This window comes from Lemur catta, chromosome 14 (assembly GCF_020740605.2).
Source record: "Lemur catta isolate mLemCat1 chromosome 14, mLemCat1.pri, whole genome shotgun sequence".
Classification (NCBI taxonomy): Eukaryota; Metazoa; Chordata; class Mammalia; order Primates; family Lemuridae; genus Lemur; species Lemur catta.
Genome location: NC_059141.1, coordinates 48,742,571 through 48,761,034, shown reverse-complemented (window position 1 = coordinate 48,761,034; position 18,464 = coordinate 48,742,571). Strand labels below are relative to the sequence as shown.

The 18,464-nt window shown below is 57.5% G+C and overlaps 1 protein-coding gene across 2 annotated transcripts in view; it reads right to left on the bottom strand.

Annotated features, from left to right (window-relative positions):
* Positions 1–18,464, bottom strand: part of ADAMTS14 (ADAM metallopeptidase with thrombospondin type 1 motif 14) — a 68,912-nt gene that overhangs the window by 8,974 nt on the left and 41,474 nt on the right. For both annotated transcript variants that reach the window (XM_045568238.1, XM_045568239.1), the window contains exons 7-18: positions 17,013–17,118; positions 15,392–15,535; positions 14,261–14,393; positions 12,844–12,957; positions 10,332–10,480; positions 8,230–8,405; positions 5,894–6,027; positions 5,392–5,515; positions 4,321–4,398; positions 2,934–3,097; positions 1,328–1,496; positions 788–920 (exon numbers count right to left, since the gene is read on the bottom strand). In XM_045568238.1, the coding sequence (XP_045424194.1) occupies positions 788–920; positions 1,328–1,496; positions 2,934–3,097; positions 4,321–4,398; positions 5,392–5,515; positions 5,894–6,027; positions 8,230–8,405; positions 10,332–10,480; positions 12,844–12,957; positions 14,261–14,393; positions 15,392–15,535; positions 17,013–17,118 (1,624 nt within the window). The remainder of the gene's footprint in view (positions 1–787; positions 921–1,327; positions 1,497–2,933; positions 3,098–4,320; positions 4,399–5,391; positions 5,516–5,893; positions 6,028–8,229; positions 8,406–10,331; positions 10,481–12,843; positions 12,958–14,260; positions 14,394–15,391; positions 15,536–17,012; positions 17,119–18,464) is intronic.

The window sequence follows — 18,464 nt, the reverse complement described above, 5'->3', positions numbered from 1 at the left end:
GTATGACGCCTGGTCTGGGCACAGGGAGGCCACCAGCTCCTGCCCTGGCCCCCGGTCCCCTGTCCAGGCCTGGGGCTCCCAGGAGCTGCTGTCAGTCGGCAAGGCCCAGTCAGCACCCCTGCCTGCAAAGGAGGACCCCGGGGAAGCAGGGGATGAACGAGGCCCTCTGCTGTTTCCTACCAGCCGCCCACCCTCAGCCTCGGCCTGCCTGGGGGTGCCAGGGGAGCCTCGTGGAGGCTGAGGACGTCCTGGTGCCGACTCTGCAACAGGTTGAGGCCTGACCTTGAACCCTCCAAAAGTCACACCTCTCTTCTCCCTGAAGGCTCCTCCAAATAATCCCAAGAACATGACCTTGTGCTCAGAGTGTGCCCTCAGTCTAGGGAATCAAAATCAGGGGCTGGACCACGGCTGAGGGCTGGCAGGCCAGGCCGTGTCCCTGGACTTCTGAGGACCAGACAGGGAGGAGGTGGTGGACAGCATCCTGGCCTGGACCCAGAGCACGGAAGCACTGAAATCCACGTTGCCTCTATGGGCCCCCCTGGATTACCCAGGAAAGCTGTGTCCCCACACTGGGCCTCAGTTTCCCATCTGTAAAAGAATGCTGGGAAGGACAGACAAAGGAAGCCTCTTCTTTCTGATGGACGGGCACACAGGGTGGGTCCTGGCTGCAGGGCTATGTCTCCACCACCTGGTGCTAGGAGAAGCCGGCTCAGCATCCCTCCTCCTCCTCCAGGGGCCAGGACGATGCACAGGACCAAACTCCTTGTCCCTCCCCAGGAGCACTCACTCAGGCTGGGAGCAAGGGTGCTGGTTGCAGCGCCGGCGGACGGGCTTGGGCCTCTTCCTGTGGTCACACAGGTGCCGCTGCACCATGTGGTGGTCACGTCTGCGCCGGCAGCCGTATTTGGTGAACTGGAGCCCTGTGGGAGGGCACGCTGCCATGGGCCTGGTCTGCCAGGGCCTCAGGGGCGGTGTCCTGGGGGGAGCCTTGAGGACTGCTCCCACTCCCCATGTGCCTCTGCACGCCCACCTGCCCATCGCTTGCCAAAGGACGCCTTCCTGACCAGCCCCGTCTCACTGTGGGGACGTGGCTCTGGATGGCTGCCTGTCCCCACAGTGGGCCAGCTCATAGGGCAGAGGCCGTGCCCTGAGTACCAACCACTCTAGCACCCCGGCCCCATCCTACATGCCCAGCCCAGAGCAGGCTTCCGCACACTGGAGATCTCCAAGGAGAAACTGAGGCACGAGCAAGGACATGTCAAATGGAGACAGCCTCAGCCCCCCGTCCCCACCCCGAGAGGCCCTGCGGGGTCGGGAGAGCCAGTACCTCCCCCACAGGCCTTGGTGCAGGGTGCCCAGCTCTTGAGCGCCCACTCGTAGCTGTCCGTCTCCTCCAGGAGCACGTTGTTGCTCCCAATGAGGGGCAGCAGGTCCTCGTGGATGACGTACTTGTAGGCCAGGCTGCTGCGGGGGCCGCCCTCAGCTGGGGGGAGCACCTGAGGGGAAGCAGGAGGCCGCACAGGACCAGAGAGAGAAGTAAGGCCGGGGCGGGGCGGGGAGGAGGGGCCAGAGAAGGCTGTGGGGTCGGAGCAGAACCAGGGACTGCTGGGATGAGGTCGCGCCGAGCATGGCTGCTGGGGGAGACGTTCAGACCAGCGGCCACGTGACAAACTCAGGCTCAACACCTGGTGAGAGCGGTCCGTGCACCTGTGAACACCCTTCCCTTCCACTGGCCTAAGTCCTAACGGGGGCAGGAGCCGCACCTGCCAGTCGGATCCGCTCACTGGAGCGTCGCACGGCCTGGCTCTGCAAGACGGTCAGTGGGCACAGTCTTGGTGCTGGGCCCTCACCAGAGACATGATTTGCAACATTTTCTCCCATTCTGCACGTGGTCTCTTCACTTTCTTGATAATGTCCCTTGATGCATTAAAGTTTTCGATTTTAATAAAGTCTAAATTATCTCTTTTCTCTTTTGTTGTTTATGCTTTTGGTGTCACAGCTAAGAATCCAAGGTCATAAAGATCTACCCCTCTGTTTTCTTCTAAGAGTTCTATGGTTTTAGCTCTTATATTTAGGCCTTTGGTCTATTTTGAGTTAATTTTTATGGATGGTGTGAGGTAGGGGCCCGACTTCATTCTTCTGCATGTATATATCCAATTGTCCCAGCACTGTGTCTTGAAGAGACTGTCCTTTCCCCACAAATGGTCTTGGTATTCAAATCAGCTGGTCATGGATGTATGGGTGGTCAATAAATATAAGGCAAATAGAAAATAAGTGTCGGATTGAATTAACATGCTGACACCAATAGGCCACAGAGCCTGACCTCCAGGAGCTCCCCAACTGGTGAGGGTGACACAAGAATCTGCCACCAGTCAGGGCCAAGGATGGAGCTCCTCATGGTCTGGTCTGCTGGGTTAACAATCCTTGCTCCACAGCCCTGGCCCATGGTCTAGGAAGAGGGCTGGGGGTAGAGATGGGCCCCAGCCAGGACAGTGGCCCTGTCCCCTTCTCAGGAGGCCAGTATCCCCGGGTCAGCTGCCTTAAAAGCCCAAGGATGCCACTCATGAACTTGGTTGCTGGCTCTGCCATGACACACACTGACTCTAGATGATGCCAGGGTGACACGGGAAGCCAGCCCACCCCTGCTGACACCTCCCACCAGTCCCTGCTTCTGACCCCGCGTTAAGGAGAACAGACTCCCTGTGTGGGGCTTCTGGGGTCTGACAGTGAGGGGACAACCCTTTCCTTTTCCCCTCCTCACTCGCCACCCTGCCAGCATTTAAGCACAGAAGAGGAGCTGACCCCAGGATGGAGGGGAGCCTTGGCCTTGCCAGAAAGGTGATTTCCACCAGGCCCATGCCAGCTCAGCAATAGAGGTGGCAGCTATGGGGACAAGGGGGCAGGTAGAGGCTGCCACGCGGAGTGTAGCTCACCAGGACGGTGATGGCCTCGGGCAGGGGCCCGCTGGTCTTGAGGCTCTCCTTGGAATCCTCCACTGCATCCTCCCACTCCAGGCCCATGGCGGTGAAGGTCCGGCTCACGGCTCCCTTGCCCTTGGGGTTGAGGATGAAGCTGCCCGTCACCTGGTTCTTCACCACTGGCCGGTGGGGCGAGAGGGTCACAGCGATTTCTACTCCCCTCCACAGGGGGCCATGAATATGACATTCAAGGCCTTCCCAGTGGGCCCCTCGGGACTCCCCTGTCTACCTGCCCCTCCTGCCCACCTGAGCCCTCCTCACTCAAACAACTTTATACACTGTCTCTCTTCTACCACTTGAATCTGGGCTTGGCCCTGTAACTTGGGCCAATGAGACACTGGAACACATGATGTAAGCAGAGACTTGAAAAGTGCTTGCACACGGGGGCTTGCCCTGTCTTGCTACTCTTGAGGACTAGGACAGGCACCATGTGAATAACACCAGGTTAACCTGTTGAGAACATAGCCCTGTTACCTGCATAACCCCGACTGACAGCCAGTACCAACAACCAGACATGTGAGTCAGGCCATCTTAGACCAACAGCTCCCAACAGACCTACCAACTGTCAACATTGGCATGAGTCCACCTAGGCAGATGAGTAGAAGAACCAGCTAGCAGAGCCCAGCCCAAACTGATGACCCACGGAACCAGGAGTTCGTGAATCATTGTTTGAAGCCACTAAGTTTTGGGGTGGTATGTTATGCTGTGAAAGCTGACTGATACACTCTGTGGAAATGGTTTACCTTTCAAAGCCATCTATGTGCACAAGAAATTATTAATTGTGGTTGCCCCTAGGGGACAAGAGTAGAAGAGGGGCTCTTTACCCCTTATAGACATTCTGATTTTCAAACCATGGAATGGGTTGCCCATTCAACACAAATTAGAAAATAAAATAGGCTAGGGATGGTGGCTTACACCTGTAATCCCAGCATTTTGGGATGCCGAGAAGATCCCTTGAACCCAGGAGTTCGAGAACAACCTGGGCAACATAGTGAGACCCTGTCTCTACAAAAAACAGAAAAAATTAGCTGGGTGTGGTAGCATGCACCTATAGTCCTAGCTATTCAGGAGGCTGATCCCAGAAGTTCAAGTTTACAGTGAGCTATGATTGGGCCACTGCACTCTAGCCCAGGCAACAGAGTGAGATGCTGTCTCAAAAAAAAAAAAAAAAAAAAAAAAAAAACCAGAAAGAAAGAAAGAAAAGTAAAAGGGGTTCTCTACCCATTATTTAAGTTTGTGAAATTCCCCCTACATTAGAATCTTGCCCTCTGCTCTCCTAGCTCCCCCAAATTGGAGGACAGGGCCAGGCCCCGCTGCCCTCTCCCCATACCCCAGCACTCACCGATGTGGTGCGGCGCCTTCTCCAGGGCCTCGATCTGGATGTGCCTGGCACCCGCCGGGATCTGCACCAGCTTGGCTCCTGCCACACGGGATCCGGAAGAGCAGTGAGCATCCCCCACTCCCCACTGGGTACCCAGGAACATCCCATTTGATCACTGAACCTCTCTGAACCTCTGCCGCCTCGTTTGTAAACTAGGGATGGGAACTTCTCATGGGGTGCTGTGAGGATCAAATGAGATGCTCTAGCTTAACGTGCCCTGTAAATTTTAAGGGCCTCTGTGCGTGTGAGAGGCACTGTTGTTTCCCACTTCCGTGACCCTCTTCTTCTCTCACTTCCACCCCGTCTCCTCCTTTTTGTTCCTCTGGCTTTCTCTCCCCTTCTTTCTTCTCACACCTTAAGCTACTTGCTGTTGAAGGGATTTAGATGAATCAGGCCCTGAAGTTCCCACATGACTGCCCTAAGCCCCCGTGGCCATCCTGATCCAAGGCCCAGAAACAAGCCTTTCTCGGAGCCACCAACCTTTCCCCTTCACAATGAAAGGCGAGGCAAAACTGCAACATCCCAAAGGAGAAATAGATCCAGTTCACACTAAAGTGTAAAGGACTAATATCTGGCCTTTTTCTCCAGCAAGTTTGGTCAGATTCGAGGTGGAGATGAGAGTTCAAAGTAAGAGGTGCCACAGGTTAAAAAAAAAATGGTAAGAGAGGAAAAGAAAATTATCAGCCCAGTCTTGGCTACACCTTCAGCCCTGTCTGACCCCTCCCTCCCAGTAAGAGTCTTAGGGCCAAAGAAATGGCTGAGCTCTCATCTTATCACATTGCCTGGCAGGAAAATGCTCCTTGGAGCTCCTGGGCTGCAAACTCCGGCAGCAGCATGTCCAGGAGATGAGGTGACCAGCTGCAGCTTCCGGCCCCCCAGCCCTGGACAGCCCAGGAAGGTCCGGAAGTCAGGCCCCAGGGCCCCTCCCCCTCCCCCGGACTGTGGCATGGTTCAAGGAGGAAGGGCTCGTCAGAAGGGCGGCCAGGACCCCAGTCACCCCCCCCCCCGATTGCTCCAGCCCACCCAGCTCACCTGCCTGCTTGGAGGCCTTGCCCAGTGTCCCCTTCACGGTCCTGCAGTGTGAGTTGTCACCGCCACAGACTCCACACTTGTCATCGGCCTTCATGGACCCCACCTCCTTGTCACAGCCGACGGGCTAAGACCAGAGGGGAGGTCAGTGGGAGGAGCCCCCCTACCCCCACCGCTACCCCAGGCTGCAGCCCCTGCCTCCTGCCCCTTCCCCGGGCCCTGGCCAGGAGAGGAAGCCTGGCCCAAGAGGGATCCCTGGTCAGGCTCTGGCTCAAATCTGCCATGTGACCTGGGTGAGGCCTTAAACCTGGTGTGGCGACAATTCTTGCCGTCTCCTCTCTCCTCAACGGGGCTGGGCGACAGGGCTATGTTGAGGGCCAAAGGGTGCCATGAGTGGGGCAGGTGAGGCAATGCTTGACTTCCCGGGGGCAGGAGGGGCCGCGGCACAGCCCTCCAGTCTCCCTGCGCCGACAGCAGAGGGTGGGCAGCCTGGAGGGGCACCCACCACACACTCGCCACGGGCACAGACGCTGTACAGGTCCCGGTAGCTGCAGCGTGTCCCGTCGTGGACCACCTGATTCATGAATACCACGTCCCCCGTGTCCGCCGACTGGCAGATCAGCTCACATTTCTGGGCATCTGTGGGGAGAGGGACACACTAAGTCCCCAGCTAGGCTCAGAGCAAGTGGGCTGGCCAGGAAGCCCCGGGGGCCAGCTCTGGGCAGCGCCGCAGCAGTGGGTGTGGAGTGGGGGCTTAAAATCCCTGCTGTGTCACTTATGATCAGCTGTGTGACCTTGGGCAAATGATCTGACCTCTCTGAGCCTCGGTTCCCTATTTTTATTACCCCTGATCCATAAAATGCCACATCAGGTTATTGAAAAAAATCAAGGGATAAAGTAATAATACTAATAAGCCAACACTTAGTGAATGTTTACTAGGCACCAAATATTTCTAAAACCTTTGCACACCCTTAAAATACAACTTTAATTGCTTTTCATGAATTAACTCATTTAACCCTCTCGACATTCCAACAAGGTAGGTTCTAGCATTACAGAGGAGGAAACTGAGGACCAGAGAGGTTAAGGAACTTGTTCAAGGCTGCACAGCCTTACAGTAAGTAGTTCAGCCAGGATTCCAACCCAGGCAATCTGGCTTTAGCCCTGCTCTGACCTCTACATCAGTTCACTGTGCACACGCATGATGATGTACCTTAACATGTTCATAAACATTAGAAGGCTGCATGAAAGAAAGGCAGACAGAAAGTGGTCTCTGGGCTTGTAAAATGGAGCAGCAGTCAGAGAGGGAAGGGGTCCTTTCTGGTTCTAACAAATGATTTCTTCTCTATTTGGGCTATAGATGTCCTAAAAAGGAGGTACCAGAGAATATATAAACACTTGCTGTGCTTCTTAGAAAAAGGGAGGTTGGGGGCTTAGCTAATTTCCTGGAATTTGTCTAAAAGTCCTGGGAAAAGCCCAAAGCCCAGTTGTCCCACAGGCCTCCCAGCCACTCCCCTCCCCACACTGTGTTTGCTCGTTTGCTTTCTGAACAGATCTGGAAGGCTTTCAAAGCAAGCCTCCCTCAGCCAGTTTCCAAGGGGCCTGTCTGGCTCCCTGCTCCTGGTGCCTGGGCTCCCAGGACACTGCAGACTCCTTGCCTCCAGCACGCAGGACTGAAATCTAGAGCCACAACCTTCAGGATCACCTTGGATCTCATGCACAGAGCCAGATTCCTAGGGGCACCTTGGCCCGGCAGGGGTTCCGCCCTCCAGAAGACAGGCAGGCTCTTGCCCAGTGCACCCAGGCAAGCAGGTGTCTGGCAGCCAACAGTGCAAGGCAGTGGTGAGCTCCCCAGAGTGGGAAGAATCCAAGCAGAGATAAGACAGCCCCCTGCAGGGATACTCCAGAGGAGTCTGGCAATGACAGGCCTCTGAGGTCCCTTCCAACTTGATGATTCTGTCATTCTAAACATGAGCCAAAGAGCTTAAGGTCCTGGGGCCAACCCCAGGCTCGGGGAAGGAAAGGCCACCATAACGGGTGCGTCTGGGCCGAGGGCGGCATGGCAGGGAGTGAGCGTCTGTCCATGGAGGGCCGCGGGGGGCTGACAGGAGACAGGGGGGTCAGAGGACTGCTGGGGCCCTTCCAGCCTGAGGCTCTCGGATCCCATGAGTCCCAGCCCTTCGCTGGCCACGCTGCTGCTCCAGGAGCCATCACTGGACGTGTCTGAAAACAGACGGGAACTGGCACCAGCGTGGTCCCCAAATTCAGACTGTCTGCATGAGCCCTGAGGCCTGCGTCTGTCCCAGGGTGGCCTGGAGGGGTCAGCGGGAGGGTCACACAGGCTCCCACCTGCCTGCCTTTCAAAATCACTTTCCGTGACTCTGCTGACATGGCAACCCAGTCAGAAAAACCTAAAAACATGGCATCAATAGGACTGAGCTTCTCAGGACATTGGCCATGTAAAGTGAAGGGCGCCCACACCCGTACAGTTCGTGTCCGTGTGGGTAAGCACAGGTGTCTGGCAGGCGGCCAACCCTCATAGCCAACACCACTGCTGGCCCCAGCAGCACCTCTGGGTGAAGAGCCTTCCTCAGACACTTGCCTTGCATCTGCCAGAAAACTGTCATCATAAGTATACAACTCAGAGGTGGCCTTGATGGGCACGGTGGCCCCAGAGATGTGCAATGTGCAGGCCTGAACAGAGCATGTCCCTGCTGGCACCCACACTGTCCCTCCACCTTCGCTGGCAGGTGCAGAGGTGGGAGGTCCTGCCTGGGCACACACTGCCCCAGCAGCTGCCCAAGGACACGGGAGGGGAGGGGAGGAGGTGCAGGGCTCGCTCACCGTCCTCAGGCTCGTAGGGGACCCAGCTGTGTTTGGCGTTCTGGTGGGTGTAGTAGGAGTTGCGCTTGGCACACTGCTGGGCCCGGAAGTCCTCATAGGGCCCGGGGCAGTCCTCGCTGTTGCACACCTGGTACTCGAACGTGGGCCCCGAGCACGGGCGGCCTCCGTAGGCTGGGCTGGGGCAGACACAGACAGAGGGGTGGCCTTGCTGGCTGCGAGTGCTAGGGAGGGCCAGGCTCCCCACACGGCCACGGCTCAGCCTTCACTGCAGCGTGACAACGGCCACCGCTAACCTACACACCAGGGTGGGGGCTGCTGAGCTCAGCCTTCAGATCCCTCTTCCTCCCTGACCGCTCCCCCTTCAGGCACACACCACCTACTCCGCTGTGTGTGGGTGTGTGAGCGTGTGAGACAGACAGGCAGAGGGACTGGCCAACCCTCTCCAACTGGGCCGGAAGAGAAATCAGTCTTGCTCATATTTGCACAGCCCTTCAACTGAACCAAGGCCTGGTACACAGTAGGCACTCAATAAACGACTCACCTACTGCTATTCGCATCCACTTCCACTTAATATTATACTAAACTAAGGAGTGGGAAAAGAAACACGGATTTGGAATCAGAAGAGCTGGATTCGCGCCCTGACCATGCAACCTCAGCCGAGTCCCTGGCTGTGCCTTAATTTCCCCTGAAGGGAGGGGCCATAATCCCTCTGATTTTACCTGCCTCTTGGTGCATCTGTGGGGAATAACAAGAAAAGGTATTTTAAAGCCATATACACTCTCTTCTGCTGTAAGCCAGGAGGACTGCTGACACTATTGCTAGAAAGTGTCCAGGTGCACGAGGCTAGCAGCGCCCTACTCACAGAGACACGGGAGAATCCCATAGATTCCTGCACCTACGGGCTCAGCATCCCACCAGCACAGAGTAAGTACGCGATACAGTATCATCATAAGAATTATAACGGCAGCTGTCATCTGTTAAGTGCTTAATCTGTGCTGGCATGGTGCTGAGGGCACACACATTATTTCATTTAGGCCTCATAAAATAAAAATAGTTGCCGTGACAGAGGAGCTCCGTTAATGGCAGCTTTGATCACGGGGAAAACTGTCAGTCGTGCCTGCAAGGTGGTTCTCTCAGAGCAGGGACCGCGGGGCCTTTGTATAACCCCGGCTTCTGTATCCCCGACAGACGGACGTTACAAGGCAATCCGTCGGGCTCACGTTTATGAAAGGTCAATAGAGCCATCTGACAGCAGAACAGGCTGCTTCGATAGGTAGTGAGCCTCACATCCCTGGAGGTATGCATGACTGCTCCTGAGGATGCTAGGGCCGCGGCGATCCTGCAACCCTGCGATTCTGCAGTATTCGTCACACCACTCAGTGCCACGAGCGGCGAGGCCAGGCCCTGTCCATGTGGAGGTTTGGGACCCCTGTGTTTCTAGAGCCAGGCGATCCACACGCCAGCCCTTGCCTGTCCCCACCTCTCAGGACACTGCTCTAAGCAGGCTGTTTCAGCTTGGGAGGTGGAGGCCATGCAGAACCGGGGCTCAGAAGCCCCAAAACCATGATGTGTGGAGGGGATCCCCGCAGAGCAGATGAGAAAGGAGAAATGGATGTCTCTCCAACAGAGCTGAAATTTGGGAGGGGGGCTTTGATTTTACAAAGAGGTAAGTTTAGAAAAATTAGAGGAAGATTTGCTCCGTGTGGTGGAAAAGAAACTTGGGGAATTTATTCTCCGAAGACATGGGCAATGGGTTTAGATCACTATTTTCTCAAAGTTTAGCTGGAGGACCAGGGTCCTGGGAGGGCTTGTTAAACTGGCAGAACCTTGGCCCACACAGACTCTGGGGAACCTTCTGCACACGAGGGTTTGAGAATCACCAGTTCAGACACATGCACAGAAGTCAGATGTGACGGGGCATCAGCGAATGTAGGTGGGAGCTCTCTGTCCCCCCAACAATTTCGGGTCCTCCTTCATTGCATACGCAACCACCCCAGGGGCCCTTCTCTCCTGCGCCCTGTCTCCCCAGTGCCTTCCCCTCCAAGCCCCTCGGTCCTAGGAGGGGGTCCCCTGCCCTGCCCGCCCCAGGCAAGCATACTCACGGGGGGTTGTCACAGCTCCGGCTGCGGGATCGCACCCCGCCCCCGCATGACCGCGAACACGACCCAAACTTGGTCCACGAGCTCCAGCCTCCATCCTGGCCGTAGGTCTGCTCTGGCGACTTCCAGATGCAGTGACCTTTGAAGCACCACTGGGGTGGAGCAGAGGGCGTGAGGTCACCCTGGGCTGCTCCTGCCAAGCCTGTCCTAGAGGGTACCCGGGCAGACACACTGCTGGTGGGCACCACGGGGGAGCCCGGAGAATGGAATGTCAAGAGCACAAGCCTGGGGTTAGAGCTGAGCAACCTGGGACACAAGGTCACCTCTCTGAGACTACTCCTCAGCTGGACTCGTGGATAACTGCACCTGGCCACGGTACCCAGTGAGATAACGCCTGGCACACACAGCCCTCCAGAAATGGCAGGTAGTAGTATTATTAGTGACGACAATACATGTGCAGTTATTCAGTTCATCACCCCGGGAGAAATAAAGTGCTGCTAGGGAGAGGAGCACAGTCTTCCCACACTGCCTCTAGAGTTGAGCTTGGCTCTGCACCACGGAATCACCTTCCAGGGGCCACGAGCAGATGTGTTCCTGGGAGGCAAGCCAGCCGCATGGGAAGGTAGGCTTGGATTTGAATCTCAGCTCTGCCATTACTAGCTATGTGTGCCTCCTTTACCTTGCTGAGCCTCAGTTTACTCACCTGTTAAATGGGACTGTTGTAGGAACTGAAGCCAATAACCCCTAGAAAGGACTCAGCACAGGGCCAGACAACAAAGGAGGGCTCGGCTCAAGGCAACTCCCCCCACCCCTTCCTGTAGGGTAACACAAGAAACAGGGCAAAGCCCTCTGGGTCCTTCCCAAGAGACGAACTCAGTGGTTCTCAACCATGGAGTCACCCAGGGAGGTTTTACAACTCCAGATGCCTGGACTTCACCCCAGACCAACTGAGTCAGAATCTCTAGGACTAGGGATTTTTTTTGAAGAAGCTATAATGAAGTAAATTTACATACCAAAAAATTCACTCATTTCCAGTGTGCAATTCAACGATTTTTCATAAATTCACAGAACTGTGCAACAATCACCACCGTTCAATTTCGGAATATTTCCATCACCCCAAAAGACCTCTGTGCCCACTGGTAGTCACTCCTTGTTCTGGGGGTGGGGATTTTTAAAGCTCCCCACATGATTCCAACACACAGCAAAAATCAAGAACCACCGTTTAACTTTTCTGTGAAATTGTGACTGGGGAGGGCCCGGAACTCCAAAAATACCCGGGCAAACTTAAGAAGTGGAAACACCTGGAGCAGGTATGACCAGTCGCTGGGCTAAGAGCCTGCCAGGTGTAGAGCCCACGGGCTGCACAGGGCCATGGAAGCCTCACCCATCTGTGAGGGGCCCAGGAGACGGTCGGCAGGACGGGTGTGAATGGGAAGAGCCTGGCTGGGGCAGAGGGCAGAGGGCAGGCTGGGGGTGGGTCTCCAGCAGCTGGGCTCACAGCTGATGCTAAGTAACCAGCTCCCTTGGAGGCCAGGCATAGTAGCTCGTGCCTGACATCCCGGCACTTTGGGAGGCTGAGACGGGAGGATCACTTCAGGCCAGGAGTTCGAGACCAGATTGTGTAACACAGTGAGACCTCCATCTCTACAAAAATATTTTTAAAAAATTAGCCGGGCGTGGTGGTGCCCACCTGTAGTCCCAGCTACTCAAGAGGCTGAGACAGGGGATTGCCTGAGCGCAGGAGTTCCAGGCTGCAGTGAGCTATGATTGCACCACTGTACTCCAGCCTGGGCGACAGAGCAAGACCCCGTCTCAAAAAGAAAAAAAAATTAAATCGCCTCTCTTAACACCTTGCTTCTTCCCAGCTCTCTCCCTTGCTTTGACATGGCTCAGTAACTTGAGAACAACCCCAGGGGGTGGGAAGGATTTGTGGTCAGGAGTCGGCAGGCTGTGACATTCCATGAGTGGCCCACACAGTGGTCAAGGGCCAGCAACAGAGCAGAGGTGGGTTTCAGACCCCACACGAGGTCCCCCTAACAAACAGAGCCCTGGCACCCACGCACGCATGAGGGAGCAAACATGTACCAGGAACTACATTAAGGGCAGGGGAGGACGCGTGTGTGGGAGAAACAGAGACGGCAGGCGGTGGGGAGTAGGCAGGACACTGGAGCCTTCCCCTCCCCTCTTCTCTGCTAATCACTCTGGGTGACCCCAACAAGTTCCTTAAGCTGTCTGCACCTCATTGTTCTCATCTGTAAAAAGGGAGTAAGCACCCCTGCTGGATGGGCGATGAGATCACGCTAACCTCGGCCAACTGTGGGGGCACAGGGCTGTGGCGTGGGAGAAAAGAAAGGGGGAGTTCACGGAAGACGCCACACACATCCACCTGGGCTGGGCTCCCACCTGCCCTTTAGCACTGCCCCATACCATAGACTCGCAGGGAGGAGCCAGGGGCTCCCCTGGGACCTGCACCCCTGGAAGGCCGCTCCCACCCCGCTGCAGACCCCGCGGGTACCTTGCCTGGGGCACACCCGGTCCCATCCAGTGGGGGCCCCTTCTTTGTCTTGCAGAAGTATGGGTTGTCAGGGTGGCTGCACCACAGCTGCTTGCAGGGCTCAAACGTCCTGAACTGCACGGCAAAGGGACGGGGTCACCAGGCGGGACTGGCTCTCCAGCTCCGACACGCTGTCCAAGGGCAAAGGGCAGTGACAGAGACAGAGGAGGGCGCAGTGGATGCAGCGAGGAAGGCAGCCAGAGCCCTCAGCACCTTCAGGCTCCGCCCTGCCTCCGGTGCCAGTGGCCTCCAGGGGCCCCTGCTCTCTCCAGCCTCCCTCTCTGCCTTTGCAGAAGCCACTTGGTCACAGAGCTGGGACTAGGGTTTGAGGATCTGGGGAGGTCTGGGCCCATGGTGCCCCCTGAACCCTGTGTGTTTGTGGGGCCCTGCAGGGGCTGCTGCTTTCTAGCCCAGACCCTTTAGCACCCAGATGCGGGTAAGACTCCATCTCCCTCTAACTTGGCCGCCCAGCCATGCCGGGGTGGGTAACCTTATGTTTCAGGAAAGCCCCAATTTCCTTAATAGTCTCTCATCACACGCTACCGGCCAGACAAGTGTCCTATAAAGACAGCACTTGGGCTCTGAAATCCACGTCTCAATCCTCCACCTGCAAAGGCTCGGTCAGACCATGTGTTCCAGTGTGGCCTGGACAGTGGGGAAGGTGACCACATAATGAGGCTCCTCGTTCTGCGGAGGTGAGGAGGGGCTGCATTCCCAGATGAGGGGTGTGAAGCACCCGAGTCACCAAGGCTGCCCCCTTCAGAAAGCCCCCTACCCTGAGATGTCCCATGTTCTGACATCTCAGCCTGGGCCTGCTTAGCAGCTGTGGGGTCCCCTCCTGGGTGGCTCTAGCTCATCTCCAGGTTCAAGGGTCTCCTCCTGCCCTGTCCTGCAGGGTAGTGACAGCGTTGTACAATCTTGTATCTATGTCCTGAGGCCCGGGCAGCAGGGGGCATGGAGTTGCCCCCTGGAGAAAGGTGACATGCAGGTGCAGAAGGCAAGGAGTTAGACTGAAATGTCCTGTTGAAACCCTCAAGGGTGTGGGAACTATTGCTCTGCCAGGCCAGAGCCCAACACCTCATGTGACACCTGCATGGCCTCACAAGTGAGCTTCCCAGGTAAGGAGCCCAGCCAGGGCCCTACCGGCTGCCCACCCTCTCTGTTCTGCTGTCTCCGTCTTTCCCGGGCTAAGGTATTCTCAGCCACTGCACACCTGCCCCCACCGGTGTTCACTCTGCATCCCCCCGTGGTGGCTGGCACCATGCCTGGGGGCCCAGTGGCCAGCTTTGCAGAAGGTGCCCCGAGAATGACCAGCCTGGGCCACAGAAGGACACAGCCCTGGCACCCCTGGCCTGGGAGAGGCTGGGTGGGTTCTCACCGCCAAGCAGGTCTGGTAGCCACTGCCGAAGTCAAAGCGGCACTGCTCATCCATTGAGTAGTCAACCCCAGGCAGCTCGGGGGGCTGCGGCCAGGTGGACTCGAAGGGATCGTCGAGGAGGCAGTCGTAGGAACTGTCCGTGGAGGCAAGGGGGGTGAGGCAGGCTGGGGGCAGGAAGCCCCACGCTCGCCTTTCCCCGGGGCTGGGTTCTAACGAGCAGGGAAGGCCTGCGGGAACCTGCGCCTGCTTCCCTGTGCCTGGAGCCGTCCCTTCCAGGGAGGACGGGCTGCCCCGAGCATCGCCCTCGCTCAGGACCTCGCTTCCCTGGTGACAGGGTCCGGGAGGGCTCTGTCTGTGGCCAGGGGCAAGGGCACCCATGACTGGAGTTAGGAGCTCAGCTTGTAGCTGGCTTAGGTGGTCAATTCTGCCCACCTTAGAGGGACAGGCTATGGCCAAGATTAAGGGTTGATTCATGCACAGTTTGAGGGCTCAGTCTGCACTGAAAGAGGAACAGTCAGCCCTCCATGCAGGACGTACACCGGGCAGGCTGCCCTGGCCAGCTCCCCGCGAGGCTGGTGACTGTACCTGTGTCTCCCAAACCCACTCTGCTCCCCTTCTCAGGCCTTGAGTCTGACCCCTGTTCTGTACCTAAACATCCCTGAAGCCCCTGGGGCTGACCAGCCACGCCAGAGTTGGGTGCACGGGACTGGGGCCAGGGAAGGGTGGGGAGGTGCGGGAGCAGGGAGCACCGCTGGGCATGCCTGTCCCTCTGGGGCCTCGGGGAGACAGTGGGACCCAGCCCTGCCCAGTGGCCCCTCATCTTCAGCATGCACGAGTACCACCTGCAGTGCTTGGGAAACCCAGATTCCTAGACACAACCCCGGCAGGATCCAACTCACCATGTAGGGTGGGGCCGGGGGATCTGCATTTTTAGTAGGAATTTATGCAAGTGGTCACCTGAGCACACCTGGAAACACTGGGCTAACCCACCTGTGATGCTAAGGGGGGTGTTTGGGTGGGGGGCAGGGGGTGGGGGCACTGGCTTGGAGGAGACAGCCAGGCGTGTGACCTGTGCCCAGAGTGGCCGGCTGTGTGCTCCCCGTCCCAGCCCCGAGGGCGGCGGTGACCTACGGGAGGTAGCGGCTGAGCTCCAGCTTGCTGCAGCGGGACCAGTGGAAGCGGTGGAAGGCAGCCTGCACCAGGGGCGCCATCACGCTGCCCAGGCTGGTCTCGTCCGCGCAGCCGTTGCCCTGGCCGTCGTGCTCCATGCCGAGCCTGGAACGGAAGGCAGAGGGGCCCTGAGCCACCCGGGAGCCCGCCCCTGGGAAGACAGGCAGGCCAGCCAGCGGCAGGAGACCCTGGCCTCAGTTTCCCAGCCATGCAGCGGGGAGAATCAACCCTCTGTGGCCAAGGCTGCTGGGTGGAGGCTGCCCCCGGTGGCGTTGGGCTCATCCTGCCCCCCAAGCCTTTGCGGCCGCTGCTCTCCACTCCCCACCCCTGCCCCTCCTGCAGCCCCACCCATGAGCTCACTGCTGCCCAGGCCAGCTCAAGCCAAACTCGGACCCCGGCCCTGTGGGCTGCCCTCCACAGCAGAGGCCACCTGTCCCACCATGAACGACTCGCAGCCATTCGCTGTCTTCCAATCAGGCCAAAGGGGTTGTGCAAAGACAGGGTCTCATTCAATTCGATTCGACCTCGTTTACTGAGCCCCTCTGTGTGCTGCCTCTCAGGCTTCTCCAAGACCCCCTGCAGGATGGGCACAAAGTTCTGCACGTGGCAGGCACCTACCTAATGACAGTTTACCCTGAAATGTTTGCTCTTTACACTTAGTATTTAATGCCAAATTAAATTCTAGTTTCTTAAATATGATTCTAATTTCTTAAATACTCCCAGGTGGCCACCTCTGGCCCTGCCCATGAGGCAGACACATGGGAGCCTAAGCTTGACCTTGTCTCTCCATGGGGCGGGGGCTGGGGGGATTCGGAGGTTTCCCTGGTGTCAGTCCCTGTGATGCAGGTGTGGAAAGGAGGCCCCACCTGCCGCCAAGAGCACAGCTGGCATGAAATCCAACAGGGCTGATGGTGTCCCTTGGTCCTGCCTTTGGGGACACTAGACAGTGGCTCATTTTTCTCTACCCAGCGCATGGCTTCTTGAGGGCTTCTCTGCCCTGTTCTCCACCATAGCTCCATCCCGAGGACGGGGCCTGGCACACAATGGGTGCTCAAGAAATACTGATTGGATGAAAAAATGAGCATGGTCTAAACAAAATCCAAGCCCTAGTATCGGGCGAGCCAGCCCTGTGCCTGGTCTGACACCCGTGCTCTAAGTGAGGCTGTCAGCGACAGGCCAGTGAGTGCTGAGCACCAGCGTGGGCTGGGACAGGTCTCAGAAGGGCCTCAAGGTGTGGGCGGGATGGAGGGAAGCCCGGGATGGAGACCACCCAGAGACAGCAGGCCCCTGTTTGTGACGGGGACACTGTTACTGACCCGCCCAAAGGCAGGGCCATGTCTGGTGTCCCATGGCCCTGGGATTTGGAGGCTGGGCCCAAGGCAGGCCCGAGCTGCTGCCCAGAACCCTCGGCTCCCTCCCCCTCAGGGCAGGCCCTCCACAGGCAGGACCAGGAGGCCACACCTCAGGGACAGGCCAGCTCCTCTGGCAGCTCCCAGGACGCTGGGACTGGGGCCTTCCACAGCCACAGAACTCCTCCGAGCTCACAGCCCACGGCCCCACCCACCCTGCTGGTGCCACTTACACGTGGCCGGTCTCGTGGGCCACCACGAAGGCCGAGGAGAAGCCATCCTCGTGGTTAAGGGCACAGCTTCTCAGGGGGTGGCACATGCCAGTGACGGGCGCGTACCCTGCCGGGGAGAGGGAGAGAGGGCAGGGGAGGTAGGACACGCCGAGGTCTGTGCCCAGCCTGGCCACGTGGTCAGTGCCAGAGAGCCCCTGGAGGAAGAAGGATGCTCTCAAAGTTCCACCCAGCAGAGCGAATCCGGGCCAAGCTGCCCCGCATGCTAAGGCTGGATGGCTTCCCTCTTGGCCCGCAGCTTCCCAGGGCCTGTCAGCCCCGTGCTAGACCGGCAGTGGGATTTCCGTGGAGCCCGCACACTTCCACGCTGCCTCCCTCCAGTCCCACAGTCAGCCGGTCAGTCAACAAACAAGCTCCGAGTGCTTTCTGCTCCGGAGTCGGGGGTGGCACTGTGTCACATCCTACGGGGAAAACAGAGAGGACGAGGACGCAGATCCAAGCCCAGCCCTACACTTAGAGAACTGTGGTTTAGCAGGGAGACGATCAGATGGGCCTGAAGGGCAAGAACTCAAGGAGCAAGTGCAGGTGCAGGTGATGTGGAGGGAGAGGGAAGGGGATAGTGTCAACTGAAGGGGTTGAGGGAGACCAGGGAGTGACTTAGGGGGGCAGCAGGGGACAGCTGAGGCAACTCTCCAGGGGTGGGGGGGCACGGGCAGAGGAGCAGAAAGGCCACTAGGAACCGTGGTGGGGTAGGGGACCAGTGGGAATGCCACGGCCAGCAGTTACTGAGCCCTACTGTGTGCAGGGCCCGTGTCCTAAGGGGCCTCCAAGGTGGGGCTGATGAGAGACAGCACACCCCGGCCTGGGTCTGCAGTCCACCAGGCAGGGCATCCTCTGGCTTGGAGTTGCTGAGTTTTTCTTTCATTTGAGATGGTTTGGGGAAGAGAACAAGAGGCTGCAGTGGGAAGGAGGTTTCTGGGGCCTCTATTGTCCTGGAGCTCTGGGATTTGCTCTACGTGTGATGTGAGTATCAGCATGTATGTGTGCATGTCAGTGTCTACGTGTGCTTGTGCATATGTGTGCGTGTGTCTGTGTGTCTGCAAACATGTGCAGACTGTGTGTTTGTGGTCTGTAAGCTTGTACGCTGTCTATCTGCACGTGTGCATGTGTCTATCTGTGTCCATGCGTATGTACATGCATGTTGTGTGTGTGAAACCACATTTGGGGCTTCAGCGATTCAGGATAAGAAACCCAGGACCGGCTGACTCATTTCTAGCATTAAAGCAGAAAAAAAAAAGAAAGTGCTCCACGGGGAGCCTGGAGGTTCAGTCTGAGCCTCAGATCTGTCTCTTCTCTGCTGAGGGACATGGGCAAGCCTCTTCACCACTCTATACCTCAGTTTCCCCATATGGGAAACAGGGTGATCAAAGCTGCACATGCTTGCAGAGTGCTCAC